Genomic DNA, 18,618 nt, shown 5'->3' on the forward strand with positions numbered 1-18,618 from the left:
ATTACGAGCTGGAGAGAGATCCACCGCATACGCGAGAACGAAGAGAACAGTTATATGCACATATGTACGCCGGAGACATAGAATTGTTTCGCGATAATCAGCGAGATGAGTACCACTGTTCCGAGAGAAACGATGATTTAAGCCGCGTCCCGTTAATCACATATGTGCGTACTTACGTATTAGGAGAATGTCTGTCGTGGGATGCGACTCGCCACTCCCGCCAGTCCCACGAGCAAAAACAAAAAAAATCCACCGGCGGCATCCGCGTGACATAACCTAGCGTCGCGGCCCGTTTACCGTCGCTCTCGTGATCCGAGATTTCGGCCCGCGATTATCGTGGCTCCGCGCGTCCAGCTGACACGCGTGCGATCGCGTTCACGATTCTCGTAAAGCGCGGCGATCGGAGTCCTACGAGACTGGCCGAAGTACACGCGACTGGTACGCGCGGCGTGGTCATTGACGCATCAGGTGTCAGTCACCTCGGAAGAGTCTCACGTGTGCGCTTTGCACGTCGATTCTCGGGACCGAGTTCTCGGGGCACGTGTCGCCGACCGGCGAAGTTTCACGGGTACCCGGAGGACCGAACCGCGCGGAGAACACGCGAGCGACCAGAGAATAAGTGCACGGTAAAAACTTACGGAGAATTAGTTCGCGATGGACGCGCGCTGTGCCACACTGAGATCCTCTCTTCTCTCGGCCTCCTCGAGCTCTCCACGGACCCGCTCTCGTCGCTCCTCTTCACCTTTCACCGTGTCGCAACGTGTCCGTCGACGGATCGACCGAGCACCGCGCTCCGGGACTGCCACTTGTCACCAGCCCTGAACCAACCACCGGGGATCGCACCTGGTGCGAGGAGCAGGCCACAGTGTTACGCGTTACCGGCACGAACACACTGGGAAACGCGGCACGAACACGACTGCTCCTCACCGCACTACGGATCAGCTGCTACTATCGCAGCGCTGCCGCACGCCGCGGCACGCGCTCGAACTAACCGGTGGGGGAAGGGCGGCAACTCGAATTACAAGCGTGACCATTGGCGGTGCGGGCCAGCTGTAGGTTTCGAACCGCGAAAGTCGCGAGCGTTGTTACCTCGATCGGGAGAGAATTGTCTTGCAATAGCACCGAAACCGTGAAAGTTTTATGACACCGGATCATGGCGACACGCGTTGCTGGGTCTCTATAATGTGGTTCAACAGTTGAAAGAGGTTTTAAGAAGTATTAGAAAACTCGGTTTGGAATTGATCCGATTTTAACGCAGCGTTTTTTCATTTTTGCTGAACTTCGTTGTTCTGACGTTTTTACCACTTTTTGAAGGAAGTGCGATTTGAGGCTTGCGTGGCGACATCTGAGGGGATAGGTTCAAGCTGTTCGCGGTTGGTCGTGGCGCCAGTGTTCGAACGGTGGAAGTGACAACGAGTGTTCCGCGAAACTTTGATGGTTACAAATTTAGCAGACCTGGAACAACGTTATATTAATATAAAAGAATTTGATCTTGAAAATTGTGCTCAGGGTCAGTTCTTCGGTAAATTTTTTTATGAAATCTCCATCGATCCGAAGGTGTAGAATCAGGCTGTAACGAACGTGACGTATAATTTCCTAACAGCCTTTTAGAGCCTAGAGTAGTGTAAAAGGGAAACCAAATAGTCTACTAGCTGAAATGTTCCACCTAACCTGAACCATCTACGTTTATTTGTTATCGCAAATGTATAGAATTCCGCCGTAAGATAGAATATTAAATTCGAAACGAATCATCTGTCCTTGAAAACGACGCTATTTGGACAAATGGCGCCTCTTGAGGAGAAAAAGTGAAGCTCGATTCGGGGTCCGTACAGCGCCAAATTACTAACAGTCGATTTTGGCTAACAGTTTGAGCGTTTTGCCACTGCATCATTTAGCGCTGTACAGACCCCAAATTAAGTTTCGCTTTTTTTCACAAGAGGCGCCACTTGTCACAAACGACGCTATCTTTAAATTTCAATTTTATTTTTATTTTCAATAAATACGTTTTGTTATGCATGTAAGAAAGTCTTCTGACATTTCTGTATCATTAAGATATTTGTTCAACTTCAAAATTTACAGATTTCATATTTTCCATACAGGAATTCTTTAAATTACCATTTAAAAGGTACAGTCAATTTTTGACTCCAAATACATTCGCCAGTATGCGTAAGTAAATGTGAAGTGTGGAGCCATCAAATATTCATTTATTTCTGGTAACAACTATGTACACACATATACATACACATATACGCGTATTAACTCGTACGTAAATGCAGAAAGTGGTCCATACTCGAATAAGAATTCCAAAGAACCGTGTTTCACGAGAAGAAATAAACTCTCTATACTGAATTACGACCGTCTTCAACCGAAAATGTCTGGAGCTGCGAAACTTACCCGCGATCGAATATACAAATCAATTTCCACGAGTAAAATTTCTTGGCGAGCTAAATCGTTGCTTTCTATCTACAACTTCGCCTAAGTAAGTTGCTTGCTCCGTGTCGAAGAAACCGATAAAAATTCAGATGATCGATGCCACAGGCTTCTATTTAGTGTATTCTGAGAGCTTCTCCTATATTAGGCCACACTGTTGTTCGCGTTTCTAATCGATCGATTCGATCTTCTACACATTCACTTTGGCACCAGAAATTTATTTTCGTAACAGCGGGACATCCAAGATTCTACCTACAACTCTCGCGAAACAACATTCAACGTTCCTGTAAAACATGCTCAACCGTTTCTCACCTTTTGTACTCGTAATTTGCAAAACAAAGCACATCGATCCGAAAATACGCTTACAATCACAATGTTGGTTTGTTAACGTGTAAACGAAAAACATTTGTCTTCTCGAAAAAGGATAGCACCAATGTTTCAATTCGGCCTGCTTTTTTTCTCAAATATATACGTTCTCGGATAAATCGCTAAAAATACAGCTCTCCACGAAGTGTATAGCGCGGATACAGTGTTAAAATTACAATTCCCATAAAAAATAATTTGTCGTTACGAGCTGTATACCTCTGTAGAACCTATGACTTTCATCTAAAGACCCTTACTCCTATTCTTTCGTCACGTTCGCTAGATATGATACAAAATGTGATGCATACGCTGCTGCTCGAACGTGATTGGTTGCTCAGGATATTCATGAGAAGAATAAATAAAAATCACCGTATACACAAACTTTCATCAGTCGCGTCTTTTGCAGAAAAAACCTAATTCGTTTTTCATAGAGCGGCTAACCAAATACTTTCGAGCAACGGTTGCAAGAAATTCTGTGGTTGCAAGGAAGAGTGCCGCATGTCATATGTTTCACTTTCGTGATATTGTCGCTTAAAGTTCCGATCATAAGTGCTTGATATTAGTAGTTTTTCAAATTGCATAATTTTTGTGAGCTTATCGAATTTGCTTTCGTGATTTCTTTCTGATAAGTACGTAAGTCCTATATGCTACAGATCAATTAATGTATTAACTAAAATTTTTTGAAATTGTGACTTGCGGCGTTTTTTTTTATAGTCACAGAATTATCGCATAGAAATGTGTATGGAGTAATTTGGTGCAGGTGATGCAATTGGACAGAACGGATGTTCAACAAATCTTTAAGTTCTTGAGATCTTTGTCTGATTATTAAGAATATCTATTCTGTCCAGCATGATTCAACCTGACCAAATGCAATTCGGATATGTTGCTAGAAGAACATAGAAGAAGATCTGTATTCCTCTACGAATTCAGATTCGAGAAAAAAGTAGAGATCTTAAAATCGTACTCGAGTTACACTTGAGACTTTGAAGAATATTTCTTTGTTTCTTTTGTTTTTTTGGAAAAATAGATAAAATAAGATGACGATTTAGTTCTAGACTGCTCGTTCTCGGTTGATACACACCGGTTACTGACACTGTGGGCGGAAATAGGAGTAAAAGTATCCAAAAAGGGTATCTCTCGCTCGAGAACCCGGCGGTATCATTGTTTCCTTGAATCAAAGCTCGACTATCAGAGTTTCGGTATCAAAAGGGGAGGTTATACTTTCGCTGAAGACGGCTAGTCGTCGAAATTATACGTTTGGTAGGGTTTCCAGCCAAGGTTCTGTATGGATCTAAAAATAATCAAAAGTATCTTTTATCACTAACACTGAAAGAAAAACACATTGGTTACCTAATTCAAAAGACAAAATCACTTACTTGGTCACTGCCTGAATGAATCCACGTGGACCACATGTGAAGATACACGCTTCAGGATTCTGTTGTCCAACCATCTGCTTCAATAAGTTGTCAGACACGACGCCGCGTGTGCCCGTCCATTTACTATCCGCTTGTGAAAGAATATGCATCACTGTCAACCTGAGAATTATCCATCTCAATAAACGACGTTAAATAAAATTACTCTGGACGACTTCGATGTACATACTTCGTATTCGTGCTAGCTTTTTCTAGCTGCTCCACGTAGAACATGTTGTCCTCATCTTTGTTGAAGTTGAGGAGATTGATAGTTTTCCTGAAATAAATGAAAACTGTGTTCACTGGACAATTCAGGGTATTGAGACAAGGATTACAAGAAGTATAGTCAAAAAGTGACCCGGCCTAGTTTAACCAAGAACGTTTCAATAAATAATACTAACACAGTACGCTTGGCCAAAGCCCGCTGAATGATCCCAAGCATCGCGGTCAGCCCAGTGCCGCCAGCTAGCATGTGAATGACAGAATAACGATCAAACGATTCAACTACAAAGGCACCTAAAGCATTGCTTAGCACAAGGGTCTGACCGGCTTGTAGGCCGGTTATGGACGGACTCAGCGCGCCGTTCTGGTATTTCTTGATCATCAGACACACGCAGTCAGACTCGTAACTCGGCGCCATGTCGTCAGGGTGAAGGCACGGTGGGACGGGGGTGTACGATCGCGTTATTTCCACCCCTGCAGCAAAATAGTCAAGTTTAGCTACAAACAAGGCACTCGAATCGCTCTTTAAATCGATAATAAAGCGTAAGAAAGAAGAACAGCTGACCCATCACGTTCATCCTGGCCTGTATGTGTTTCCCAATGGGCACTAGTTCCAACGAGTCCTTCGCTCGTAGAACCAACAAATGGACTAACTTGGAAAGTGGTGTATTAGAGACTACTTCGTACTCTTTGTACGACCGGTTGCTAGTGTTTCGCTCCCGCCATATTGTGTGACTACCCTGCGTCTTCCACAGCTCCTTTGTCTTCTTGGTAAACGTGAAATCCACCTGCAATCGTTCCATCGATTAAATCATGTACAGTCAAAGTACAACATTTCAGTTAAGAAAACCAGAAATGGAGTCTAACCTCGGTGGTCTCAAAGTTCCTTTTGCAAACCGGCGGCCATTCTATTGGGGCTGCAAGTTCTAACTCATGTGTGACCACGTCCTTCTCGAAGAATAGCTTGAAGACCAGCTTCGAGTCGCTTATTCTTCTCACCTGGTAATAAACGCTAGGATAATCCTTCACTGTCTGATAGAACAGTGTAATTGCATCCAAGGTCTGTCTCCAGTCCATTTTAGCGTTCGCAGGACTGTTTTCAGAGACACTTTCTTGGCTGTTGCTACCTGCTGAAACACAATGAAGAATTGTCGATTATTACCGACGTCTAGTGTTTGCTTACTCAGGCGATCACTAGTGAATTACTTACTCGTACAGCTTTTAATTAAGTCTAGGGCAGCGGACGCGCAATCCGTTGTTCCCGGAGATGTGTTTTCTGGAGGTGACGATGATGGGCCGCTGATGGATCCACGGCTCAACCTTCCAACCACGCATTTCTGAAGGATGCTCTGGTAGTTGACCCAAGCGTGAACCTGCAACGAACGATCTATGGGTACGTGAAAATAATCATCGATCTCCGGGGATAGATCGAGCTCTTTCGGCCGAGGCGATCCAAGCGCGTAGTTAAAAATTTTTTAATTATAGTAAGTTGCACAAATCAGCGTAGCGAAGACTTCTCTCTCTTCAAGTTTTAATTAACACTTTATCTACCGGCAGTTTACTCATAATAGTTTTAAACAAGATCAACAGTTAAGTGCTGTTTTTTCATCTTTATAAAGCAATACACGTTAGTTAATTTTTGGACTCGGTAGGTTTAGTGTTATTTAGATAAATATAATGTAATAAGTTCTTTTAAAATTATTATTTAACACGTTGAGTGCCACGACGGTCACATGTGTGTGACACTAATTTTTATCGTAATATATTGAATAAACTGAACGTTATCAGCATGTTCGAAACACCGAAAAGTTAAACTAATATTTCTTGTGGTAAATTTAGCTTTCAAATTCCTAGTTTCTCAATTACATGACATCGATGTTGTAAGAATTTTTGGAGTTGACATTCGGCACTTAACGTGTTAAAAGAAAATTATCAAGCTTCTTTTAGGCATAGTTTAATCATTGAAAAGCCTATTCGAAAGCTTCCGGTAAATAATGTGTTAAGATGAAATAGTCAGCGATTAGATACCTTGATCTACATCTAGAGAGATCAAATTTAATTAGGAAACATTTTCGAGCGCATCTCCCTAGACCAACGCAGGAATCTCGCATTTCCAATTTCTTATCAGCATCGGAACCATTGAATTTATTAGCATGACAAAACTTTCTCAATTCCGAGTTCCATGCGGCCATGCGGCCTGCGCACTCCCCTGTGCACGAACGTGGCCAATTAGGCCCCGAAATTAGACATAAACGGTGTTGGGAAAGCGGCCTTCAGCGGCCAATCGAGTCCGACTCAATTATAGCGATTCGGACAACAGCTCCGAGCGCCTCGCTCCAAAGAGCTCCTTCAATTGATCGAGTGCTGACCCCGAACCAGCCGGACTCACGTTTTCGAACAGTTTCGTCGCATCTTTGCCCACGCCCCTCATCAATTCGCTGGTCCCTCCTGGATGGAAGTCCATGTAACGTGTCACGTTGAACACGATTCCTGTAATTCAAACGTTCGTCAACAACCGTCCACATAATACTGCTTTTTGGAAATATATAAAATTATAGGTGTTCTCTAGAGCCATTTTATTTATGCAGTATCTTTCCTAAACAGTCGTTTGAATAGATATTGCAGAAAGGAAATCTATAAAAATCCTTTAATTAATCCTTACGAATCCTTTTCGAATTGTTCAAAAATATTTAGAAAAATACGATAATTACTCGAACACCGTAGTTTATCTTAGCAACAACATTCGGTAGAATTACTGGTTCGCGTTTATTTTATTCTTCGCCTCGACAATTATCTCTCTGCTGTAATTAAAGTGCTACCCTGAGCTTTAATCCGTGACGTATCTCAAAAGCGGAAAATACGTCCGCTTCGTTTACTCATTGAGATATAAATCCATCAGACGTTTCAGACATTTGAACGATATCTGTAATATCAATCGCGCAATATGTGATTCCCTGTAGTATCGCAAATGAATTTTATAATAATACGGACATTGCCCGTTCGTTATCGAGCTCGGATTCGAACACTCGCGGTCGCCACGTCATTCTTATCGTTCCCTAGCGCGATCGAGCGATGCTAATGAGTCGCGGGAAATGTTATCCCCGAGACGATCGGATACAGTGAGGACCTATTAATCGATAGTCGGTGCTCGGAGCGAAGCGTTTGAAAACCGAGCAAAACAAACATGCATCGCGGCCATCGAGACGATTATAAAAGCGACGGAAACGTTGGCGAATTTCATAATTGAAACTAGAATAGCCGGCCGTCGCGAGCACGGAATAAATATTGAATTATACGATCCCGCATCAATTTTAATCAGACTAAAACCGAGCGGAGCCACACGACTGTCTCTCGTCTCCGGTGTGACCTGGATCCCGGTTTTCTTATGAAATACTTAGACACGCTTCTATAACCGTAGGCCGCGCTATCGATTACGTTAAAACGTTCGTAACTCGATCCGAAAGGAAGTTAATCGGACAGAAGAGAAGCTCGGTTCAATTAAGCTCAAGCTAATCTCGCTCGAGAAGATCCTCTTATTTCGTTCGCCGTTTCTGCGCGCTGAACCCGCAGTTTTCTGCCATTTGCGAATGCTGCAAAAGCCCCGGCTCCAAAGGATTCATTGAAAGTATCGCATTTCCGGGCGAACGGAACCGACCGAGTGCACTTCGTTTGTTGCCGCGCTGGCGATCAATGCTTACGAGCACATTTTTCGAACTCAGACAAGCTTCAAATGTCACCGTTGGATTGCAGTATTTTTAAATCCGACGGGCATGGTCTGCAATCTTATTCGAACGCCGTGAAGCTGCAGGCTCTCCGAGTTGCGATTGTCCAAATTGCAGATATAAAAATTATTAAACATTTGATCGAACAATATGTTTCTTCGGACGTATATGATATTGAGAAAATATATATAATTTTGTGGGAACGAAACATAGAAATCTCTCGATTTTTTATGCGTTTACGACGAAGATGAATAGGTCGAATGCGAAACTAAAGATAATTACAAGAATTTAACGGTATTGTTGAATTAATTTCGATGTACATATTACAATCGTTAAGAAAAGGAAGACATTATCACCTAAACTATATTTGTTATAACTAATTTAGACAATTTTTATTTTGTATAAAGATCCGCAGTAATTATCATTTGTATCATTTCTATTCATGTAATTATCATTTCTCGACAAGTTTTCCTCAGGCAACAGTTTAACCGACCTTGCATAGTAATTAGTGCATAAAATTTGCCGTTTATCTGCAATGAGTAACGTAGATATTCAGAAATCTTTGAAAACATAGTAAATGTTTTTTTAAATCGAACCAAAATGACTGGAATCTCTTTCGGATGTTCGGAAAATTTATTTACTAGACAAAAAATATCGAAATCGATTGACGTAGAATCAAGCTGCTTGAAGGTATAAAAAGAGCCGGACTTCTTCCAATTATTGGCTGAAAATTATGCAAAGCTGTAATTTTTAGTATATTTAATTGCTCGCAGCTGATAACAACGTCGGCCGATTAGAAATCGTGTTATTTAAATTTTCCTTGTCAGCTCAGATAAAACATGATTCTTGCAGAAACGTCAGACCAATTGATTTCAACGATGTGTGCGAGGCGTCGACGTGCAAATTACAGATGTACACGAGTTCGAATGTCAGGAATGTTACCGAGTATTGAGCAACGAGTTCCACAAAGTGTTAATTGCCCAGAGAGATGCTGCCGACCGATTCGTACCTCTAATTGCGATCCAAGCGTCATTCTGCTTGTTATGATTGGCCAGCTCGGACAGAGACACGACTCGTGGAACGCCACCGACGCCTGTTAAATCGACGCCCGAGTTAGTCAATCGGATCCAGTCCATCAGACTATGGCCGGGCGCTAGGGCTGTCTTGTTGCGGGGGTTGCCTGTGAACAACATCGAAAAGAGAAATATTCGACAACGTTCACACTTCCGTACAAGCAGCCGCGACACCGAGAAAATTCGATTTGAATCGTTCCAAGAATTTTACTCCCTCGAAAAGCAGCCGATGCCCAATTCATTCTAGAACGTAAATCTACGTCGACGATTGGTTTGCGACGATCACAGGGGAACCTCGTTTATCCAAACTCAATTCAGTTGCCATTCAAATCGTGAACATGCTTCAACGAATCATCGACCAAAGAACCGTTTTCATACGCTTTATTCTACGTATAGATGTTGAATTTACGGAGATTTTTCTATGGAAATTGATCGAGTGAATTTCTTTATCCGATCGAACGTGTCGCGATTAAAATTGTGCCGAATCTGAATCATTTTTTTTTCGGGTTTGAAGGTTGAGAATTCGGATAATCGAGGTTCTAGCGTACTCTTAACCCTCGTACGTTCCTCAGAGACGAATCTCTCCAATTTTTGTTTTGTATTTTTTGTTACGTTTCATACTATTCAAAAAGCTTCATTAAAGTCAAAGTAATGTATCGTATCACGCGTGATCGCGTTTAATGTCAGATCTTGGCACTGAAAATATTAGATAAGCGTAAACAGATCAATGATTTCGTAGCGTAAGGTCTAGAAATAGTTGATCTTTCATCCGGGACGCGCACGAAGATTAAATTAAACGGTCGCGGTAGCTATTGATTACTATTGCGCATCGACGACCGAAGGTCTGCAATTTGATAACGCAGAACGTAAAAAGAGTTCTCTACCAAAAGAGACCTGTGTACTAAGGACCACGTTAATCGGTCTCATTAGCGCGTACAGGCGGAAACGTTGTTTTACACATTAGCTGCGTTACATGGGCATCCGGCGAATAAATATGGAAACATAATGTTACGTTCGCAAATAGGATCGTTACCGTCATTTAACGAGACGTTCGTGAACGTCGCATTACTCAACGATCATGCACGACGGGACCAGACATGGAAAAAGAAATTGCGCTTATCGGCAGGTGTCTAAACGGTGAAATACGCACAAGCTGTTCCGGAATAGCAAGCAGAAATTATGCGAATAGTCGACGGTCCGACGGATTTTCTGCTCTAGAATTTTGCTTACAAAGACTTCTCTAACTTCTTTCTACAAATTCTATCAGAGTAGACTGCGGACTTTATGCACTTATGGCAAGTAATGAGCAGATACAGACGCAAACCTATAGAGGCCTCAGAAGAATTTAGTACCGTCATTATATCGATTTTCAAGAAATATATTCTCATCTAACTTCTGTTTCTTACCGATGACAAAGGAGTATTTTATCTCGCATAAGAATCCGCAGCCTAATCACCAGCAATGGTACAAGTATCTACTTCAACGCCGACGCTAAGGTCAAAAAGGTCGACTTGCTTCAAGATATTCGAAATCGAACTTGCACAAATACACGGATCATTCAATGCAAAATAATGCGCGTAACGAACACGCGATTGTCGATTAACGAAGAACAAAGTAAAAGTTCTAGTCTGAAATGTTGCGGCTCTTTCATGCAAGTCCCTGCCTCGGGAATATTATCAGGAATGTAATTATCATTTGTGCAAGATGATGAAGATTAAATTGTTGGTAAATTGATTATAGAAAAATCGATCCGCACGAATTTTACATTAGCCGACACGGTCTGCAAACATCGTCGGATCGAAGCGCCTCGCGAGACATCTTGTCGGCGAGGAAGGTCGACCGATGCTGGGAGGATCCATGGATCCTCTGTGGCGCAAGAAACGGCTTAATTGAAAGATCCAGCGACCGAGTCGGTGCGGCGATCGGGCTCGCTGGTAACCGTACGCCCGTGGAAACGCGCGGCAAGCGTGCGACAAAAGTTATGCGAACGTTCGCGGGAAACCCGGGGCAAAGCTACCAGGCAATTATCGTTTAATTACTGACCGTCCTGAATCTGCAAACCGAGACTCTGCGGGGACCCGTCGCCGTCCATGACGGATACCAAAGACGCGCCGCAGCATCGTGGCATTTTCTCATCGAAACGACCGAGGCTGCGTACTTTTAATCATCCTCCTGCGTGAACATTCCAAACGTCAGATGCTGCTGATGGCCTGGCAAGTGGATCGGATCCTCGTGAAACGATCGCGAACGATCATCGACGCATTACGATCGGTGCGACCATTCGTGACCAGAATTTCATTCTTTCATTCTGCGACAAACTTTGAACTTTACTTTTTAACGTTCGTGCACAGCAATTTTATGTTCGGAGAATGCAGAAAGAAGGAAATTGTGTTTCCCCGTTTTTCGTATTATCAACGAAATTGTTATCGGACCTACGAGAGCAGGACCGTAAAGCGATTTATAAATATAAACTTGAATGCTTGAATATGGACTTTTATGGTGAAATTTGGAGCATGCGAAGGTTTCAAAGAATGAACGAATAATAAATAGATAGCATTGCTTTCGGAGAAAAATAAATCTTGCATTTCTTCTTTCGCCTTCGAGTGCGTGATGTTTGAGACATCGTTTAGGACAGAATAAAAACGAAGTATGATTTTTATTGATGCCCAGTCTGCGGGTATTTTCGAAACGACTTTAATAAATATGCTTTAAGATCATCAAGATTCCGCGGCGGCATGAAATGCGCGCAATAAATCGGATCGTAATGCGTTAATGGAAACGGATGAAAAGTCGAACGAATGCAATTTACATTCTATCGCGCGAAATTACGGATTGAAGCGTCCATTAAATCGGACACGTTCGTAAACGGCGATGATGGGATTATTAAGAACGACTGTTCCCTCCGTTTTCCAAGCGCCCTTCGGCATTTCGGTTTTCATTATGGCTTGGAAAAAAGAAAAGAACGCCGGACCGTGGGAGCGTTAAAGAAAAGCGGGCCCAGAGAAGTCGTCCATAAACGAGGGTTAAATTACTGCGGGGTGAATCGTGTTACGGAAAATGTTACGAAGTTTCGTCGTTAAGAGAGAACCGAGTTTGCCGAGGGGGATGAAAAAGGGCTCTCCCCGCTGTGCAGGGGTGGAACGCGGAAAGCCGCGGACATTGTCGAAGCAATTGCAATTCAAACTAGAAAGAAACGTGATTACCGCTGAAAAATATTGCGATCTAGCATTTTTTGAACGAGCGATCGTGAAAAATCGCGAGAGCTCGTCCCTTTCGGAAAAATCGCGCGGATGCTTTCCTGCTTGCGACGTTGCGAAATTAAATGAAAAAAGAAAAACTAACAGAGAGTGCCGTGGAATTTTGATGGACACACAGTGCCTTTGCGAGTGCAAATAAAACGCATGACAAAAGCAAATATTGATGGAGGTTGCTGTTGGAGCGCACACCCACGCAGAGCCGAGGAAGAGTCGTGTTGAGCGTTGTCCCTGGATTATAAAAAATTCGGACAAGAAAATGCGTTTACGCGCGACGACATCGGAGGATAATTGAATGCGGGCTTTGCTGCGCAATGTTAATCTGTTCATTAGTGATAGAAGCTGTCTCGGCGTCGGGAACAAAAAACAGTATCGCTGTTTATTCATAATTAAACGTAGATGTTGACACTGGATGCGGCTCTCTAAGAAAAACGGAACAGAACTACACCGAGAAATCATTGAAAACTGAACGAAGGATCGCCGTATCAGCAAACTCTGTCATCGTAAGCCTGAATGAAGTCTACGTGTGCTAATGAAATTCAAGACTCGAGGATAAAACGGCGGGAACGCGGACGTACCTGCAGGAAACTGCGGAAACGAACCATGAATGCGTCTGTCAACCCTTACGAGTGCCGAGATTGGCACAGATTATGCACGGATTCCTCGAAAACAGGCACGAAGATTCACAGAACTCTGACAGAAGAGGGAAAAGTGGCTGCGATTGGATCACTATCGAGTGTCTTTTCTGGCGACGAGCCTGGCGGATCCATCGTGACCGATTGATGGTGTCCCGAGGCCAGTGGACGATCGGTTGAAGAACAAACTTCGAGGATTATTTCGCAAGACGAAACGTGATCGCCAGAGAAGCTCCAGGAGGAAACGTTGATCTCGCGCTGGTGGACTGGAAGGTACTGCACCGAAACACGCGGACCGATATAGCCCTCGGACAGGTAGATCAATATAGTAGCTACGGCTTGCCTAACACGCAGGATCTCGCCAGCGAGCGCGTGGCTCTCGAGAAAAATACTGGGAACGATGTTTTTCGGTGCCCATAAACACACCGAAGGTCCTCGAAGCGAATCTGCATGCTCTCATGAATTTACGAGCACCGAAATCTTTCGGAAACCGTAAAAAACAGCCTGAAAAGCGAAAGCTTGGAAGACGAAGATTTTGCCTTTTGCAACTTTATTCGAGAGGAAATCTTTTCTTTTTCAATCAAGGTGATCAAGGTGATTACTGATTAATAGAAATATAATTTCCCTTTTTTTGGAAATACGAACGGAAGAAATTGTCTCGCTCAACGCTAAACCTATCGACGTCTAAGTGACTAACGTGTGCTGCTTTGTAAGAATAACAACGCGAAATTTACCCAGACTTGCCGCGATTTTTGTTACAATTTAAGCTCGAATAAAGGGATTTATTCAGTCGTTTCTTAAGAAGGAGTCTTTACAGTTTCCACGATTTAAAAATAGAAGATATGAAAGCGATCGATTCGACCTACTCGGTAGCTTTAGCGTTAAAAGAACAGGATAACTATTCATCACGAGTCAGACTCCTTAAAGTACAGCAAAGGATTAACGCGCGCCTATTGTAGAGACTGAACAAAAATTGCCAGTCAAATCGAGTCCATCCATTTACCGTGCACAGATCGTCGAGTTGCGATTAATACCATACGTGTGATCAAAACAGAACTCACCATCATAGAAAGCCAGAAGATGGATGATCAGGATTACTCGATTTGCAACCGAACCAGTAACGCCGTTAAGGATCTCATTTTCTGTGCACGGAATTTTGCTTGACCGATAACGGGAGCTTTTAACGAGACCAATCGTTTGATGAACCCTGTCTGCAGAATTGTTTAAGAAAACGACGCGAGCCAGATTTTAACGATTTTCGAAGTTGTTCCTTGAAAAATCAATGTTTACACGACCTAATTAAGTTCCAGAAACTTCCAACGGTTCCTGTCAATGGACGCTCACCAATATTACATTATCCCGACGTCCCCTCGCAAGTTTTCCAATGTAGGGAATTAGGTTTGCCGTGGCCGCCAGAAATCTTGAGGCAACAAACACTCTAAAAGGCTCTCAGCAGCGCCGATGAGAGCAACGCGGCTGGAGAAGCCTTTGAGCAAACATCTGGGTCCCGCGAGAATGTTTATCGTTCACGCTCCAGGAGATTCGCGATGGCCAATTTATTTCTACGCGGATGGCACTTCTGCGAAAACCGCGATACCAGGTCGGCGAGTTCTCGATAGCCCGTCTATTTATAATTCCGAAGTACAGTAAATCTAACGGAATATTGATCACGTCGCGATACGGCTCGGTGCGATTGTCTTCGGAGACACCTCCTTTCCGTTCTCTTCGACACGTTCGACGCCGACGAGCTAGTCGCGCGGTCCATTGAGACGCGCTGTGTGTCAAGTGCCGGAAAAGAATAGGATATGTGATGACATGAGAGCCGATGGATCATATTTGAATTTGCCAAGTGTGTACGCGACTGAAGGGCTGTTGGCACAGTTGGGTTTATCTCGTTACATCGCTAATGTACGGGCTCTCTTGGCGGACAGGGAAAGATAATGTGTTAAACAAAACAATAGGAACAGGTCCCGAACGTTGCTGTAAAGTTCTTCAAGAAACTGTCTACTATTACTTTTAGAGAATCTCTTAAATTTCTTGTTAATTCGAGCCTGCGTATTTGGATAGTTCATTTGCTTTTGTAAAGAATTTTCTTAATGTACCAGGTGTTTCCCATGATTTTGTCTAACCTATCTAAGTCGTCGGAGAAAAGGAGAACAATCATTTTTTCTGTAAGCGTGGGATCGTCGCCTTTAGAGGCAATCTGTGCCCACGCTAGGTATGTCCCATAGAATGAGCATTTCATGACCTAACGCTTGCCGGTAACACGTTGACTGCCCCGTTAACCGGATTCAGATTTTATTCGTCTATAGTTTGATATTTTATCAAGTGAACTGCTTCGGTCTTATCTAGTTGCTGTTGCTGAGTCAGCAATCAACGTGTCAAGCCTACGATAGTGTGCGTTAGTACACCGTTCTTATAATTACAGTTGCAGAGCTCGATCAAGCACCGATCCTCACTATCGGGACAGGACAGGGGACAGAAATGGTGACACCGATCGGCCCTGCCATATCCTATCCTGACCCAATAATGCAAATCGGGAGGAGTTCCCGACACTTAGTAGCAAAATTATGGCTCCAATCCCGCGTTGCATTGTTCTCTTAGAACGGGGCCGAATAAGACCAATTCTCACTATCGGGACAGGACAGGGGACAAAATGAACTCGCCGATCGGCCCTGCCCTGCCCTATCCTGACCCAATAATGCGAACCGGGTGTGACGATGATGGGTACCCATTCAGGGGTCTGGTCCGATGGTGTCCATTGAATTCGTGCACCACGAAAAGAGGTTTGTGCGTGAATCGTACCGACGTGCGTGAAGAGGAGGCGGTGATGAGAGATCTTTGGTTAATTGGTAATGAGGATTCTGATGTTTGAGATGCCTTTGGGACATGGCCTGCGAGTTGGAAGATACCTAGGCGAACGTCTTGGGCGTTTTCTCGCATTCTACAGTGTTTCTTATCCTTTCTCATTGCTGGCTTCCATAACGATTGCTTTTTCATTAGCAGTTGCAAGTGTAAATTTGCATTAGGAGTTAAATACTGGTTACTGAAAAACAGTGTTTCCCTCAGCTTTGCAAAATCGTTGTTTGTACGCTGGAAACGGTGAACAGCTTCTTGCCACAGGATTCTTCGTCGACTTCTCAGGCCATGTCCTATTTTTGGTGAATAGTGTGAACAATATATGAACAGGAATACAATCGAGGATACATTCAAACAATTAAAAACTACATTCAACGACATGGAGGATTACATTGGCTCACCGGTAGCAGAACCGGATGATTGCGGTTGATTCGTGGACTTGTTCGATTCCTGAAGCTGCTTCACTCGGGTCGCCCCGCTGCCCTTCGCGCCCACCTTCTTCGTCTTTTCTTGTATATCTTTGGCGTCGTCCTGCGCTCCACCCTCCTCCGACCCGGCCGTCTCCGTACTCTTCTTCATCTTGCCCGGTGACCTCGGTTCCAACGATTTCCAGTGGCAGCTAACGATTCAATCTCTCGGCATTCACTATACCATAGCGCCGGCTCGGATCTGAGGGTACAGCGGAAAAACTTTTGTACTCGTCTGCTCGCGTTTCTGAACCTTTGAACGGTCTGAATAGCTGGGTCAAGGTTTCAATTATTGAAGCCGCTTCCGGTAGGCTTGAAACGGCAGCTGAGCATGTATAAGTTTGCCGACTGAAAGATAGGAGACGTCCGTTGTATTTGACGAAAGGTTTTCAAGCTGCATTCGAAAATAGAATTTCACGATGCAGCTTGTAACGTTGTTTCCGATTACTTGAATCGGGAGAAGTTTTCTATTTCTAGCGAGAGAATTTTCGACCGAGTTATCGTTGCGAAATTAAGATGGGGATGTATGAATTACGTTATACGTGTTACACGTGCAACAAATGTGCTCGGTTATACAATATTTATTGCGACACGCAGGAAGAGAAACGCAAAGGATCACCGTGAATATTGACTTCGCTTTCACTCGAATTTCTCGGGTAATAAAAGGCGATTTAAGAAAGGTATTAAACGGCTGGATTAATATTGGGTAATTTCTTATTCAAAATAGCTTTGATCACCGTAGTCGGTTTACCTCGAGAATCGCAACTAAACAATTCATACATTTAAAAATGAAACTGGTTCAATAAACCAGTATACTCGTGTATTATTCAATATGCTGGGCAGACGAAGGAATAATAAATGTTGAAGCGAGGTTAAAAATTCACCGCATCTGCAAAAATAAAAATATTCCGAAACTCGTAACAGATGCAATGAAATAATCTTTAAAGTCGTTTTACGAAAACAATTAGGCAATCGAGTTATGTGACACGATCATTTAAGCATTAAAAAGAAAACTGTACAAATTTAGGTACTTGTTATCTTTCCAAAAATGAATTAATTGACCATCTGGAAAAGTGACGTAACATTGACCGAGATAACGTCGAAACAACGTTACGTTTGAGGTTACGTTTAAAAATTAATAAAACAGTAAAACGTCGTTACGACACTGAAATAACAATCACAGAAACTGTCGTTAATATTAAATAATGAAACAATACAAAGATGTGCCTTTCTTGCCATTTAAATTAAAGAATTCAAGCATACGAATTTACTCCAAAAAATCTGGAATGTCTACATATGCAAACGCGCGAAATTTAAATTTTTCTGTTTGCTGGAATGAAGACGGATTTTCTTATTCAAAGTCATACAAAAGTTATTACGTAAAATTTTTATCTTTCGGTTCTTTCGGTAAGTACATGAACAGAAATATGACAAAAATTTACAAAAATATTCAAACTGCTTATAAACGTACTCCAAAAAACTGATTGAAGAAATAAAGTATCTGTTTCGCATCCGGCAACAGAAACGAATAAATAAACAAGCGAAGCGATGAGATGTCTCCATACTCTCTGAAGACAAGCTACTTGACGGTAATGCGAATGCAGTTAAGTGACTCATTCTTATGTCAATGTGTTAACGAAAACAAGGCTAATAAGTGGCGCGGCGCGAGTGGGAGCACATAATGAGATAGAATTGAAACGCTTAGTTTGCGGCGACACCCAGATATAGCTGTCTATTCGACCAACGTATGTAAATAAATTTACAGGAAATCCATACCAGCGTGGATCGGTATCGATGCACAAAATTTTCTCGCTTAACAAGGAGGGCTGTGTCGAATCGATCGGGGTTACGCAGAGTTTAGCGCAGCGATGCACTGAAACGCAAAAAAGCCGCCACGGCAGCGGACCTAACCTCGAAATGGCGAACGACGACCCTGAGCCGCATTTCAAGTCAAAAAACACAAGGAGCCAGTCTCTTTCAGCACTATATCGTTACGCCGTTAACTCGTCGCGTGAACCAGCCAATATTCAAATCACCAAGGATAATGAACGTGCTTTGTCGAGTGATAAGGAAGCAAGTGGTTCACAAAATGACATTCACCCTGTCGCACACGTACACAAACTCGCGCGCGCATCCGAGCACATTGACGCCATTACTCTCTTTGCCCCCCTCTCCGGCTCG

General features: G+C 43.1%; 2 protein-coding genes across 8 annotated transcripts in view; both read right to left on the reverse strand.

Moving 5' to 3' along the window:
• LOC117227620 (uncharacterized) overlaps positions 1 to 1,680 on the reverse strand; it is a 159,209-nt gene extending 157,529 nt beyond the window's left edge. The window contains exons 1-2 of the mRNA XM_076520520.1: positions 1,672 to 1,680; positions 639 to 742 (exon numbers count right to left, since the gene is read on the reverse strand). Of these exons, the coding sequence (XP_076376635.1) occupies positions 639 to 742; positions 1,672 to 1,680 (113 nt within the window). The remainder of the gene's footprint in view (positions 1 to 638; positions 743 to 1,671) is intronic.
• Positions 1,681 to 2,182: 502 nt separating this feature from the next.
• On the reverse strand, positions 2,183 to 18,570 carry LOC117229430 (cytochrome b5 reductase 4). Of its 7 annotated transcripts, none has more exons than XM_033485889.2 (11): positions 18,214 to 18,570; positions 16,372 to 16,639; positions 9,159 to 9,329; positions 6,817 to 6,917; positions 5,638 to 5,800; positions 5,295 to 5,554; positions 4,993 to 5,215; positions 4,607 to 4,901; positions 4,396 to 4,482; positions 4,170 to 4,328; positions 2,183 to 4,084 (listed from the first exon to the last, which is right to left on the reverse strand). In XM_033485889.2, the coding sequence occupies exons 2-11, from the start codon at positions 16,547 to 16,549 to the stop codon at positions 4,030 to 4,032; spliced, it is 1,692 nt and encodes a 563-aa protein (XP_033341780.1). In that variant the 5' UTR covers positions 16,550 to 16,639; positions 18,214 to 18,570; the 3' UTR covers positions 2,183 to 4,029. The 7 variants fall into 7 exon arrangements, with proteins under 7 accessions (XP_033341780.1, XP_033341770.1, XP_033341761.1 ...); XM_033485879.2 differs by having other exon boundaries at positions 5,295 to 5,557; positions 18,349 to 18,569; XM_033485870.2 differs by having other exon boundaries at positions 5,295 to 5,557; positions 18,214 to 18,569.
• Positions 18,571 to 18,618: the final 48 nt, after the last annotated feature.

This window comes from Megalopta genalis, chromosome 1, assembly GCF_051020955.1.
Source record: "Megalopta genalis isolate 19385.01 chromosome 1, iyMegGena1_principal, whole genome shotgun sequence".
NCBI classification, from domain to species: Eukaryota; Metazoa; Arthropoda; class Insecta; order Hymenoptera; family Halictidae; genus Megalopta; species Megalopta genalis.